General features: G+C 43.3%; 1 protein-coding gene across 1 annotated transcript; it reads right to left on the reverse strand.

Annotated features, from left to right (window-relative positions):
* Window positions 1-110: 110 nt before the first annotated feature.
* LOC147248409 (G protein-activated inward rectifier potassium channel 2-like) lies at window positions 111-14,150 on the reverse strand. The gene is made up of 3 exons (XM_086226204.1): window positions 13,966-14,150; window positions 3,908-4,828; window positions 111-1,309 (listed from the first exon to the last, which is right to left on the reverse strand). Exons 2-3 carry the CDS (start codon window positions 4,803-4,805, stop codon window positions 957-959), a joined length of 1,251 nt encoding a protein of 416 aa, XP_086082330.1. The 5' UTR covers window positions 4,806-4,828; window positions 13,966-14,150; the 3' UTR covers window positions 111-956.
* Between the last annotated feature and the right edge of the window lie 1,133 nt (window positions 14,151-15,283).

Consider the following 15,283-nt stretch of genomic DNA (forward strand, 5'->3'; position numbering starts at 1 on the left):
GAACGACACCCTGATAGACGGCTAACGGGAGATGAGATGAAACACAGACGAACACAAGCGAAGCAGTAATTACAAACCCAGGAAAGAAAAACAGCGTCATCATTGTGCAATTTACGGTTTATTTATTTTTGATACTGTTGGGTGATGTGAGGGATTTTTGGAAACAGAAACAGCGACTTCCTCTCTCCAGCCTCCAATGTGCAAAAGTGACAAAATGTAGTTTTAAAGGGCCGTTGTCTGAAGTCAGTCGGTCATGGCTTCTCAAGGAGTTGTACTGTAGACGTGTAGCATTTATCATCTGGGGAAGAACTTTGCATTGGTTTAAACTAGAGATTGCATCCATTGAGATGTGTGTGTGTGTGTGTGTGTGTGTGCGTGTGCGCGCGTGTGCATGTGTGTTCTTCTAACATCAGTATATACACAATACAAGATAAATTATCTGCAGATAATGTTTATACATGCTGATATATTTCTGAAAAACCAAAAAAAAAGTGAAAGCTTTATACATAGAGTAGGGAATAGAATATGTACACAGCTAACCTAAATGATTTAGTATCAAACATCTTTCAAATATTCACACCGCAACAAAACCAATAATTCAAAACATTTTATAGTATATACAAAAATACTTATGCAAATGCCCCTAAGAATATTTGAATAGAAAAAATAACAGGAATCTCATCAGGAGGACATCACATCGTATTCGAAACATGCACTTGCCGCCAAGGGTTTGCAGGTCAGTGGTGGTCACGTGTCTCGGTGTTTTATTGTTGTTTGGGGATGGGGGTGTCGGGTGGGGGTGGGGGTGGGGTCACTGTGATTCACTGAGAGAAAGCTGATCTGGGTGCAGGGATACTTGGTCTACTGTGCTCATTGGTCCTCTGTTGGTCCCTCAAACTCTGACACCAGAGAGTCGGACGTATCCAGTTCAAAAAACTACGAGCCTTCAACACTCGCTACACTTTGGACTCACTCTCCATGTTGGTGATCTCTCCGTTCCTCTCAGTCTGTGGACTCTTCACCTGCTCGTCCAGGCTGGTCTTTGTCTCCTGACACTCCTGCTCGGACTCTGGCAGCCCCTGCTGGCTCAGCTTACTGGCCAGCGACCAGGTCAGAGGCAGCCGGCTGCGGTTGGTCATGTCAGCCAGCTCTTTGGCACTGCAGGCGGGTGTGTTGGTTTCGTAGATATCGTGGAAACTGTTGTAGTCCACCTCGTAGAAGCCGTCCTCCAGGGTCAGGACCGGCGTGAAGCGGTAGCCCCACTTGATCTCGCTGCTGACGTACGAGCTTCTTGCCTGGCACGTCATACCTGGAGACGCACGAGAACACATGTGAACGTATGGAACAAACGCAGCTTCGGTTTTTCCTCCGTCAGTCTTTGATAAAACTACATGTGGAAAAAGGGGGAAGTGATGTGGTGTTTCTGTCCGTGTCCTACTATCCTGTGCCCCTCCCCCACACCCACTCTGATGAAACACAGTAGATTGTGATACAATTTTGACTGACGTTTAATCGACAGACATTTAAACACAAGGAAGCTGACGCAGCATCGCTGATCAACCCTCAAAAACACCAATTAATGAATCACTATGAACACAGTCGTGTTGTCGCTTTTAACGTTGTCTCAGTACATCAGGCCAATACATAAATCTAATAATAATAATAATAATAATGATAATTTTGTAAGTTTGTATATTTTTTAAACAATTTTTTGGTGTGAAGTTCAAGTAGTTTCTTTTTTTTTTTGCCATTAAGGCATTTAGGTAAAACATTTAAAAAATAATATTTCATGTTGCTTTTTTTTTTAAAAATGTCCACATTAATAGTAACAATACTAATAATTATGATTATTGCTATTATTGACATCATCATCATTGTCTGATTTTTTTGGGGGGGGGGGTCGAATCTTGTAATTCGACTGATTTTGTTCAAAAGCGCAGGAGAACACGAGTAAAGCAAGAAATTATTTAAAATTAGTGAGAAAACGGTAAAAAAAAAAAATTAACAAAAAAGGACCAAGAAATGTCTTCAATAACAATACTTGATTGAAAGTGCACAGCTAAAGCTCAGATCCGTGTTACTCTCTTGCGTTGGAAAAACTCAAGATTTAAATGGAAGAGAAATTACACAACGCCACATTTTGACCCCCCGACCCTAGATTGAGAAGCCTTCTCTCGTGGGGTGTGCTCACGCTGATGCCGTGTGTTGCTGTTCATGCCGATGTTGTTGTTATCCTCTCGTTAATCTCTGCCTCCACACCAGTACCAATAGCACCTCTCTTTTTTTTTTTTTTCCTAATAAAGTCACTCAGGATGTTCCTGGGTGTGGATCGTCTCGCTGAGGTTGAACAGGGAGTGTCACAGCTTTCTGTCCGGCACTTGTTGTTAAAAGGTCATATTTCCTGAAATGTACGTGTTTACATTCTTATGTGCTGTAGATTTATTTAGCCCGTTTGCTCTGCAGGTCTAAATATTGTTGGCAGGCCTCCATTTTCCTCTCGCTGTCCTCCTGTGTCAAACTCTCCAGTTTGCATATAATATGAAGCAAAAGGGTTTAGCCAGAGGTCATCACTCTCGGCTTCACAACAGAAAGCTTGTCCTAAGCAGGTTCCACTAAATTATTAATCGCACGGTACAAACTCCTAGCCTGAGAGAATAGAAACGTGCTGGCGCCAGCTTTTTACTGAAAATCCAGATAATTCTGGGAGACACGCCTGGAACACCAGCACGACAACCTCACATCTGTCCAGGTGCCACAGATCTGAAACCCTTTTCAGAGCCACTCGTCTGGTGTTTTGATTTTCTCAGCGAGCTCTCTGGCTCCGCTGCGCCAAGGGAACGGTCCTCTGTGGGACTCGACAGCTGCTCAAAGCAGCCTCCTTATGTCGCTCCAACCGATTACCACGCGTCTACGACATATTTTCACTGGAGTCAGCTCAGTACATTTGTTCTTAGTCGTGTCTTTAAGAGGACATTGGCGGATAAACTCCACTGAGTCTATATGACAGATGATCCCAAGTGCGCGTCACGCTGTAGAAATTCTGTGCACGGTGAGATTTCAATCCATCATCCCCTCCAGATGGTTTGAACTCGCGCAGGCTGCCAGTGTTTTGATTGAATATTATTTCTCAAAAGTAAATTTGCCTCAGCGATTCTGAGAGATGTAAATTGGTTCGATGAAACTGCATTATTATGAGGAACAGTTCCGCGTATCGTGAGTTACACAGGCAGCCGTGCTGGAACAGAGGCACGGGGCTTTAATTTCTGTCCCGGATCCCAGGAAGATCCTGAAACATTCTGTCAGAACAGTCGTGAGGTTCAAGTCATTTAGATTTGTATTTTAATTGATGCGTGAAAGTGCATTATTTTTGACGCACGACAGCTTTTACTTGATCTCACTGTTGCTGAGAAGTGAGATCCTGCTGTCAGTAAGTGAGGCTCAGTGAAAGCACCACGAGGTTCATAGGTTGCTGCTTTTTTTTTCTTAGATAAACATTTCATCACGTGTTTAAAAAAAAAAAAAAATACATGCAAACACAGGAAAAGGCCAAGACTGACTACAAAATACTGCTAATTGGACCTTTTAACAGCAGTCAATTTGACATGCAGGTGTTGCTGATGAAGTCGTTAGACACAGAACCAAGACCCTGGTGCCACTCAACGGAGCGAGGCCCACATTAATGTTATCCGTCACACCTGTTTTCAAGTGTCTAAATGGCAGCTTCACGAGGGTGGTATTTACTGGCATATTTCAGTCTGTAGAACTCCATGTTAGAATATCTTAAGCTTGTGTACACCGCTGACCTTCTGTCTGGCATTTAAACCCGTTAACTCTGAGGTGGGGGAACCGGACGGTCAGCGATAGTTACATGCAGGTCTTAGGCTACTTGATGACTCTGATGGCTCACCTGTGGCCTCCACCATCCCCTCCAGGATCACAACAATCTCCAACTCCTCCTTTGCCAGATGGGCTTGCGAGATGTCCCAGAAGGGGCTGTTTTGATTAATCTCATGGCAGATGATGAGCGGAGACACGAGGAACAGCCGGTCGTCTCCCGTGTTATAACCCACATTTATGTCCGTCTGGTTCAGGGGGATGAACTCCCCTTCCTTGGTTTGCTTTGACTTGATTAGCTTGGCCCTGATTGAAGCCTCAACGATGTGCGAGTTTCGGAGGTCTCCAACTCTGAACATCAGGCACAGCCGTCCATCTCGCATGGAGATGACCGCATTGGTGGAAAACACTAGTGTCTCAGCTCGCTTCTTGGGCTGCGAGATCTTCACAAACATGCAACCAACCATGAAGGCATTCACAATAGATCCCAGCACTGACTGGACTAACAGCAGAACTATTCCCTCGGGGCATTTGTCCGTGATGACCCTATATCCATAACCGATAGTGGTCTCTGTCTCAATGGAGAACAGGAAGGCTGATACGAACCCATTGAGGTTATTAACACAAGGAGTCCACTGGTTGTCTGCTATATGGTCCAGATCACCTCGGAGGTACGCGATAAGCCACCACATGAAGCCAAAGAAGAGCCATGTGACCGTGTACACCAACACAAAGATGAAGAGATTGAACCTCCATTTGAGATCTACCAGCGTGGTGAAAATGTCTGTCAGGTAGCGGTAAGTCTCTCGAACGTTTCCGTGATGGACGTTGCACTTCCCGTCTTTCTGGACGTACCGCTGGATCCTCTTTGCTCTGTCCATTTCGGCCAACTGTTTGGGCAAGTCCTCCCGGGCCTGCTTTGGCAACTTGGGCTGTCTGATGATGGATGGGCTCTCCACATCCTGCTCCATGGGGTTTCTAGGTGGATTCAAGCCTACAAAACAGGAAACATTGCTGTTATCAAAAATGCGAATCCGACCCTCTTCTACTAAGAAGACACTGAAACGATGCTGAGCTGCGACGTCGCCGCTCAAATGGTGATTGACAACATCCATTCTCATTATTCTCATTTTTTTCCCATGCGAGCTTGCCATCGAGTTGAAGGCCTTTGAGTTAACGTGCCGTCTTTTTTGCTTTAATTTGTCATCATTACCACCATGGAGGAGTTGTCTTTCTGCAGCAGCAGAACGTGGGAAGTTACATGTTGTGTTTTTTTTTTTTTTTTTAACACTTTGAGGAACTCCCCCCTCCTCCTGACAAGGTCTGTCTCAAATTTGGTCAGAAACACCTTGAAAAAATGGCGATGGGTCACGGTGAAGAGTTTTCGTCATTGTGGCCAATTCAGGCTAACTTAGATCTTTTTTTCCCCCATAGAACGAAAGACAAGAATCATCTTAAATCTCTCAGCAAGCGAAACTTTCAGCTTCACAAAAAAAAAAAATTGATTTCTTTTTAAAACGTAAACGGACACATGTTAAATCAGGCATTTATCTATCTCTCAATAAATCTGCAGTTTGATTTCAGCATTGATATTTTGTCTCTCAAATCTACAGTTTTCATTGTAAACCTGCGACCAGAGAGTCAGGTGACCCTCTCCAGTGAGCTGGTCGTGCGTCAACTGATCTCTAGTGAAACGACCCTTTAGTGCAACAGACATGATACCAAACGTCATGACAGATGATGAGCATAAAAGTGTAAAATAATCATATCATATCATATACGATACGGTGTAGGCTCCTCTTATTGCAACACCTAAAAGAACAGGTACATTTACAGTGAAAGTGATGCTGAAGGAGGAGGAGGAGGAGGAGGAGGAGGAGGAGGAGGTGCAGCAGTGGAGAGGACTTGATGGATTATGCTGCAGGATTAGGTTAAGGAAGAAAGATGATGTGGATGTTGCAGAGGGGAATTGCACAGAGAAGCAAAAAAAATACTTCATAATATCGCGCTTATTTGCATTTTAAGGGAAAAAAAAAAAAAAAAAGGTTTCCGCATGATAAATCTGGACTGAAGATAAAAATGCAGAGAGACACAAGAAGGGTCCAGGAGATAAAATGAGCTGGATTCACCTCTGATTTCACCTGATTTCTTACATGACACAATCACACCAAGCCAAGCTGCTCAGGGGATAATGTTTTGAACAACGACTGAGGGACGGTTACGGTGAAGCGTGTACAGGAAATCAGCAGCGAGTCGTGCGGCGATCTCTCACCACTATGCAGATTTCTCAGTTGTATTAAACAGTCTTAGCACACTGCGTGAGATCCAGCAGCAGCAGCAGCTACGGTGAGGCCAGGGGAAAACTCGACACCACCCACACCGACAAAAGCAAGCGCTCCATCCCCGCCGTATAGAGGAGTGAAGCCTGTGCATGCGTAATGTAATCCTGTTAGGTGCTGATTCTGTGGATTCAGGTGCTCAGGCAGCAAAAGCATAACGTGAGTTGGTTGTTGTTGTTGTTGTTGTTGTTGTTTTCAAGCACAAGTCTGAACCTACAGGTTCCAGACTCTCAAATGTAAGAATTTTTGTTGTGATTTTCTACATTTACGACAGAAAATAAATGATCTTTTAGTTGTTGGGCTTTTGGATGAACCAAAAGAGCAATCAGAACACGTCACTTTGGGCCCAGAAATTGCGTTTATTTGGTTTTTTTACATCATGAAAGGAACTCAACTCACAGCAAGTTGTGGCTGTACATCTGCACAGACCAGCACCAAATTGTGAGCAAATGGAAACTACCTGGCAGCAGGGGGGGGGGGGGACACAGAACCCCCCCCCCCCCAACAAACACACAAGTTTTTCTTTTTACAGCTGATGATTATTTCATTTTTTAATATAAGAATCACATTATTGAGGTTATTTTTTGACTTTTTGCTGGATTGGACAGTTTTACCCCAATTTAAGCAATGTTCCATCACATTTGCAGGGGGAAAAAATAGCAATGGACAATTATTTACATGAATATGGGTATGAATTAATTAAGTGGCCTCATTGCTGAGACCAGGACTCCACTGAAGTAGTCTGAGCTGCCTTAGGCCCCCCCGCAAGAAAGTCATAGAAAATTCAGCATTTCCCTCCACAGTTGGCCGAGAAGGCAACATAAATGCAAAAGTTGTTTGTATTGTTCTATCGAGCTGCTTGCTAACACGACAACAACTTCCTTTTTTTTGTCTTATTTATCTATTTCCCCACCGGCTAAGTCTTTGCGATGATGCTGGAATTAGCATGCAGTATTTCACTGAGCGTGCGTGAGTCTCTTCATTTGAAAAGGAAGTTCTGGCCAAGACAGCAACATGAAAGGTTCCTCAACTTAAAACTTGGAGCGATAACCTGTATGTAGTTTGTTATTAGCTTCTCTCTGCTGCCCCCAGGTGGCCAAAAAGAACAACCATAGCAAGTTTAAATGGCATAAAAAGCATATATTATGGGAAGAGCGGATGAAAGTATGCTGCTTTCAAAACCAAGAGCTATTCATGGCACCTTCAGGATGTAATTTACAACCCTGTATGAAGCCCCCGCTGCTGCCCTTCTGTTCATGGATATTGCATGCGTGTCAGAGCATGTTGCTGCAGGAGGATGTCTGACATCTCCCTGGGTTATATGAATTTGGCGCCCATGAGATTCACAGCGCAGTTGTTATGCGTGCCTCCTGATGTGACGCTGCCGTGGATTGTCCTTAGAGCCGAGGTGCATGCAGCCTAAACCCCCATCAATGCATTTACCACTGGAACAAATGGCTGCGTTGAAGCCGTTCTGCTCTCCATTCACAGGGGAATATTATGAGCTTGAGCAGCGCAGGTTTCCATGGCAACGCACAGCTCAGTCGACCAAGTGCTCACAATATAGCAAGAATGTACTGGATGAGGCCACAGCTTTGGATCACGTTTATCTTACTTCAGAAACCCTGGGAAGAGCAAATACTGTGGCTGCTTCCTACATAAATCTGTCATATCTGGTAGTTTTATTCTTTTAGGTTTTACTGTTTGTAAGACAAAAAGCCGATACGGGAGAATGAACAACAAATTGACATTAAATTAAAAAGTAAAAGCCTTATTTGCTGCTCTACCAGAATGGTTGGATGATATGATTTGCCATCAGCAGGTCATTTTACGACTTGACGTGATCAAGGGTCTTAGCACCTTTGAATTCCTTTTTTTAAGTTTTGCAAGTTTTCTTTTTGGTTCACAGTAACAGTAGGTGCCATTTTCAGATGTAGCAGACAACTGTTTATAGCAAAGTACCTCTAAAAAAAAAAAGAAAAGAAAAAAAAGAAAGTTAATTGCCAACCCAGCACCAAACAGCAGACAAGGAAAAATAGCAACAAGCTGGTGAGCGTGTCGCAGCTACAGAGACAGATTTTAGGAGTTAGACAAAACAACAGCAAACAAAAAAACCCATACAAACAAGATAACTAATTGCCCGTATGAAAATCATGACGGATTACCAGGAGATTTATCTGGAGGCAAGACATATGACGAACGGGACTACAGCTCACCGAGCTCTGGTTTAAGAGAAGCAAGTAAGTGATGCAGCTCTGATCCTCCTGACCTCAGAGAAAATAAAGGAAATGACCTCCAGGACACTTGCAGTCAAAAAGTTCAGGTCTGTGCGCCACAACATGAAGATGAAGCAGCACAGAACTTCTTTTAAACCGACTTGCGTTGAACAGAACGCTTCTTCGTGAACATTTGTAAGAACAACATACTCTCAAACTTTGAACAAACTGAAAGATGAAACTAAATACTGAATGCTTGGCTGAACACAACAGCGTCTTCATTTCCCAGCAATTTCCGAATCAAATTTTACAGATTTTTCTGCATTTGTTTGAATTATTTTCCTCACGGGTTAAAAAAAAAAAAAAAAAAAGGAGAAAAAAAAAAGAATCAAATTGGTTGGGCAGTTGGCGGAAAAATGGTGAGTTTTTGAGCGTGTAACCAGCCGTAAATGCTGAAGTCCCGAGTACGTAAAGATAATCACGCACCTCAGGAGCGCAGGACTTAGCAGGCAAACTCGCTGTTTGTTTGATTCCTGAATGTTTCCCTGTTGTACATTTGCTTTGGAAGGTAATGACAAAAGAAAAAGAAGATCTGAGTCAGATCACATTCAGATACTGAGCTCACCGCAGCTCAGCGCAAATCCCCTTATCATGTTCTAACATCCCAAAGCTTGACAGACCTGCTTAGTTACCGTTGCTAAGGTACCATTGTTTGAGGAAAGGGGTTTAGCATGAGTAAATCAGATTGTCAAAGCAGGTGTAGCACAATGGGGTCGGACTACTCCATGGGATGATTAATGGAATAAATTGAGGGGTTAATTGAGGGTTTTTATGATATTTCATTTTTATTCCTCCTTTTCATTCACTCTGCTATGTGGAGGAGAGACGGTCGTCCAGGTAGCCGGATCCAGATGAGGCCGAAAAATGAGCCGAGGCCACACGGGGACACGTTCTATTTTTAGATGTCGAAACAGCTGAGCACAGGCGGTATAGAATTCACACGCAAAAAAAAAAAAAAAGCTTGCTAATTCTGTGAGTGACGTGGAGGAAAACAGGCCCCGTTTAATATTTGATGCATAAAAATGCAGCCAATTGTCAGTTTCTGCTAATATGTCCTCCTCTGTATGGTAGCAAGATGGAGCCCGATTACATAAGGTCACACAAGATCAGGATCAATGCCCCCCCCCCGCACACACACACACAAGGAATTCTGGGTGGTCATCTCTCTTGAAGGCTTTTAATGTGAAACATCTGTGCAGGAAGTGTCTCACTGTGGCAGCAGTCCGTTAACGCAGGCCAGCTGAGCAGCCGAGACGTGACATTACATGACATGACACTTTTAGTGCTGCTCAGTACATCAGACGAGAGGGAGTGTGTGTGTGTGTGTGTGTGTGTGTGTGTGTGGGGGGGGGGGGGGGGGGGGGGCTGACTAAAATCAGATCAGGTAAATAAATGCCTGTCTGTAGTTTATGCTCGTTTCACAGAAAAGCCTGGTCATATTTAAGTCCTCAGCTCCTATCCAGAAATTCACAACAGGGTGACGGATTTATCTCTTGATAATGAGCCATGAGGTTGGCAGTTAAAATTTAATAAGTAACTGATAAAAGGCATTAATTATATAGCGATTAATGCAAGGATGAATTAAGTGAAATAACTGGTTGAACCCCCCCCCCCCCCCCCCCCCCAAATTTAAAGCGATGTTTTTTTTGGGGTATTATGTCATCTAATTGGACTAATGGACTATTGTGTTAAAAAAAAAAAGTATGACAATTTATAAAGAAAAATTAACAATAAAAACACATTCAAGGAACAAAGAGGCTCCAAGCAACAACAAAGAATCGATAGTCTGTTAGAATACTGAAGCATTTCAGCTAAAGTGATGGCACATTACCACACTGATGATTCAAAATTACCACGCATCTTAGTTTACTATTTTAATATGCTAACACTCGCTAATTAGCATTAAACGGAAACCACAGCGGAGGTTGATGTCAGAGTTGTGTGTCCTCAAGACAAAAAACAAGAGCTGACGATGGCCGAAGCCGGAAAAGTCACTGAAGTCATCAAGATATTCAGTATTTTGGATGTCGTGAGTTACGTGTGTCCACGATGAGAAGTGAGGCGTTAAAGTCAGCAAACCCATCAGTCACTGATCGAACATGTTCATTCCTGCATGGAAAAACTCCCTCAATCATCTGCACCACGGGTCGACAGAAGAAATAACAACAACAACAATCCCCCAACTTCTCCTCATCGGTGGAGTTTTTGCAGGAGGCAGCGAGACAAAAATGGCAGAGTGGTGGTCGAAAACTTCTGAAGGGAGGAGTTACGCCCGTAACCTCAGATATCACTGCAGTAAAAGACCAAAACCTGGCGGCAAAGTGTAAACTGCACCTCGGCGAGAAACGCGATCCATGCTGGACAACACAAATTTGAGCTCTTATGTAGGAATATGGAAAGTTTAATGTCATATTGTTGACCGGCAGTTTTGCAGTGTAATGCACAAATAATGTCACCAATTACCAGTCCGCCAAATTATGCAAACAGGAACCGCTGGTGGGTTGCCATCGTCTTTAAAAATCGTAGCATTTGGCTTGTGTTTAGAAATCTAAATAAGTGTAAATGAAAAGAGTGAACAGGTAAATGTAAAAAGAAACCTACGTTTCCGTGCAGAAGAGGTACGTACGCTACGATGGGAATACTCAGTACCACAAAATCCTACTAAAATATATGACTGTAGTGATGTAAATATTGCAGGGGTATCAAGTCAACATCCTGTGATATCCTCTTTGGCATGTGAATGAGGGGCTGGGTGAGAAAACAACAACAACAACAACAACAACAACAACACATGTTATTTCAGCTTCTAGTGAAATGACGAAATAGGATCCAGCTTGAGAAACATCCAAAAACACCACACGGCGTTTGGATCAGCACCGTGCGGCGCAGCAGCGGCGGCGGCAGCAGCAGCAAACGAATCGCAACTAACTTGGTGTGTCTGCAGCTCGCTACCTGATGTGTTCTCATAGCAAAAACAAAAAAAAAAACCCACCAGGTATCCTCTTTTTTATCAGGCGCCAGCAGCCCTGGCTGCGCTACAGCAGAGATCTGGACGGGGCCTTCGTGTCCAGTTCACGGAAAGCCGAGCGGCAGGTGCAGCCCCCGTTTGATAGGCCTGCCAGGCGGAGCGTCGCCAGGAGGTAATCAGTGGTGACGTCCATAAAGAGGTCGAAGAAATGCTCACAATGAAGCAGAATTAGATCCAGTGTTTTCACCACGGGATTGTAATTGAAAAAAATGTGCATTTAATACCTGATACAGACTTCTTGAAAGTTCTGAACGCACCATCACATCATATTTTGCACTCCTACTCAACATGTTAGCGGAAAGCCTGGATGTCCGCCCCTGTTGTCAGAAACAGAGAAAAGCTAAACGACCTTAGCAGGAGTAAGAATTCTCCAGGAACAACGTTCTGGGCACAAGCATGCGACTGGGCAACGATTTCAGGTACAAATAAAGGCTCTTCTGGTGAACAGGTGTAAAATGATTGGCTTCAATGAATAGAAATGATATACTGGCTACTGGTAAACAGGTTCCCTGAGTCCAACGTGGTTTCATCTGACATTATTTTGCAACGGCACCGTCACTGCACCCGTGGCTTAGCACCGACCACAACCATTATGACTGGCTTACAGAAACACTCCAATAGCAGTATGATGACGGTCTATGGTGACGGTGACTCGCTAGAAACAGGTGAAGAAACAGGTAAGAGGGAAGTCTGTTCTTTTCATTGTGCAGATACTGTTTATCCTCTGCATCAGAGCTGCATTGACTCACTATCACCTCTTGAGGAAAGAAATGGAATTACAGCACGTACTCACGATCATTTTTGTCAGATTTGAACATTTCAGACGTTCTGAATTGTTGTTTTCCACACGATTTGAACAATTTTCTGCTTAGCATCTACAATGTTTGTACAATCGTAAGCTGACTTGGTGACTGCAGTTATGTTTTGCCTGTCGATCGTATTGCAAACTCATAAATTCAAACAACCACGGGAGAGTGACACACGTCACGCTCAAAAGTATTATTATTCTTTGAATTCTTTTGACGAGGCAAACATGGCGCATCAACATGAAAATGTAGCTTATGTAACGTCTAAATCATGTTTTTGAAAGAACTGCCACATTCCCACTGACCGCAACTTTAACCTCTGTATACAATTTGAGTGTTGGAAACTTAATCTGATTTTGACACACACACACACACACACACACACACACACACACACACACACACACACACACACACACAAAGTAATTTAGTGTGCATCATGCTGCCTTCACAATGCACTCACACATTATTACCAGAGGCCACAGTCACACTGTGATAGATGCTGAATCATGTTACCATCAATCATCCCGGTCCTCATTCACGTAAACATTACATAAAGCTGAATGATGAATGAAGCTGATAGAACATACTCAAGATGAAAGGGTATCTTGGGGAATTATAAAATTATTACAGCAAGAAATAACTTCATCTACTACAGGCTTTTGGATCAATGGAAGAAGAATTTGCTTTGACTGATTTGGTCCATTATTATTATTATTATTATTATTATTATTATTATTGTTTTACCTTAACAACCTTCAGTAATAATCCTATAATCTGAATCATCTCCATCCACCACCACCAAAAATAAATATACCTTCTTAAATTTCGAGGTTCTTAAGAGGTTCATGAGACACTACAGGTGTAAAATGGGCTGAATCCGGTTTCAGCTATGGTCGTTTTACATCGATCAATCCGTATTCCGTGTTGCGGGGACATGTAAGTCACATCAGGTCAAAAATATTGACGGATCCTGCCTCAAACGAACTGTCGAAAATGAAGTGTTTGAATCGAAACGATAGAGTTGTATAACCCACTTTATTAGCAAGTAGATTTAAGAGATTACTTACTTGAAATTCAGATGTTAGAAAAAAAAAAAGCTCTTCTTCAACGTATAACAGCAAGACAGTCTAAATTATTTTTTGAGGGGGGGGGGCGGGGTATCAGGTGCGTCTGCAGGAAGCAGAGCAAACCCACAGGCAGGAGATTTCCCGTTGTCATGGAGATGGAGGTGATCCGGATCATAATAATAGCCTCTTAATATTGGTGGATGTTTGGTTTTTATCTGCACCACAGTGGTAGCGTGGTGTGTGTGTGTGTGTGTGTGTGTGTGTGTGTGTGTGTGTGTGTGTGTGTGTGTGTGAGTGTGTGTTTCCTGTGGTGATGTGAGGCCGCAGGCCTGCGGGCTGACAGCCGGGAACATTTTCCTCAACACCTTCCACTTTTCCTCCATTCTCGCTTTTCCTTCATCATGTCACAGGAGACGAGCGGCTGCTGCTCCAGCCTCACGCCGGGAGACGCGAGCTTTCTTTAAAAAAATGTGATTATTGCCTAATTAATTTCTAATTCGCCTTGTTATGTAACTATCCACCCCCACCGTAAAGCAGATGATTACATTAAACAAGCCGTATCAGCAGCATCGCTACAAGGATGAGCGGAAGGAGAAAAGGAAGGTGCCTTACCTTGTGCAGCTCACTCACTCCGCGGCTCATTTTCAGCCGCTTTGTTGACGCTCAAATTCTCCTTCTAGTTTGACGTTTTGCACCGATTCAAGACGCCGCGTCAAAGCCCATCTGAAGGAGTAGCCACTAATTCTCCTTTTCCTCCATCCTCTCTCCACTGAAAAGGCATCGTCCGTCAGCCTCCACCCCTCAGCTGGCAGAGAGAGAGAGAGAGAGAGAGGAAGACGGGAGAGGAGGAGGAGGAGGAGGAGGCGGAGAAACGTGGAGCGATCGATTAAAGAGTCACTATTTTTTAACAACTACAGTAGAGCGTTTAAAATGAAGCTGACCTTCACTCGTTCATTATATGGAAAAACAACCCACTTTTTAATGGTGACTCGTTCCCTCAATTTATTTGCGCAGTTTATAACTGGTTATACCTCCATTTCGTTATTTTCTAACAAGGAGACATAAGTTGCTCCCTAAATGCTGTTATTTTGATCCCATAAGATATAACTCGTTCCCTAAATGTATTTGTATTGTCTAAAGGGTTTTATCTCATGGCGTACATTTTCTAAATTGTGGGAACAAGTTATCTCTCTCTTTTTTTTTTTTTGCAGGAAAAAACTAATTCCCTATTCAGACTTTGACCTGTGTATTGGCTGAGTTGGTCTAGTGAATGAAGAATAGGCTAATATAGATACTATAAATGGCTACAAAATTTACCAAACTATTGATTAATCCAAGTTTGATTTCATCAATATTTTCACATCCTGCAAACGCGGCTCATTGCCCATTGACCTTTTAAGGTCTTTGAAACAGTTTTTTTTTTTTTATTGGGAGGTGCAATTGTACATCATAGTGCTGGGGGAATGAGTATTTCCTTATACGGGTTCCAAAAAGGAACATAAATAAGCAGAACAGAACTGGTCCAAGGATGGAACCCTGAGGGACCCCATAGCTGACAGGGGCATAGAGGAAAGCGGGGGGGGGGGGGGGGGGGGGGGACTGACACTGGGAAAATGTCCTGTGTTAAAGATAGAAGCCAGCTGAAGCCAGTCGAGTGTTAAGTCGTGATGACGAACAGCACTGAAGACAAAGACCCGGTAGAACCAGTGTTCCACTTTCCACAGAGTAACAGATCAGCCCTTAATGGGGCCCTTTCACACGCGCGGAGGGCTTTGAACTGACTGAAACACATCAAGGATCTCATTGATATTCAGGAATGGTTGCAGTTGTGACAATTCTCTCCATTATCAGAGGAACAAAAGGCAGTTTAGAGATGGGATGATAATTATTAAGACAATTTCCCTCAAGGTCAAGTGCTCAGATAAGAGGC

The sequence above is a fragment of the Aulostomus chinensis genome, chromosome 15 (genome assembly GCF_037954235.1).
Source record: "Aulostomus chinensis isolate RoL2024-O1b breed Wild chromosome 15, RoL_Achi_v1.0, whole genome shotgun sequence".
NCBI classification, from domain to species: Eukaryota; Metazoa; Chordata; class Actinopteri; order Syngnathiformes; family Aulostomidae; genus Aulostomus; species Aulostomus chinensis.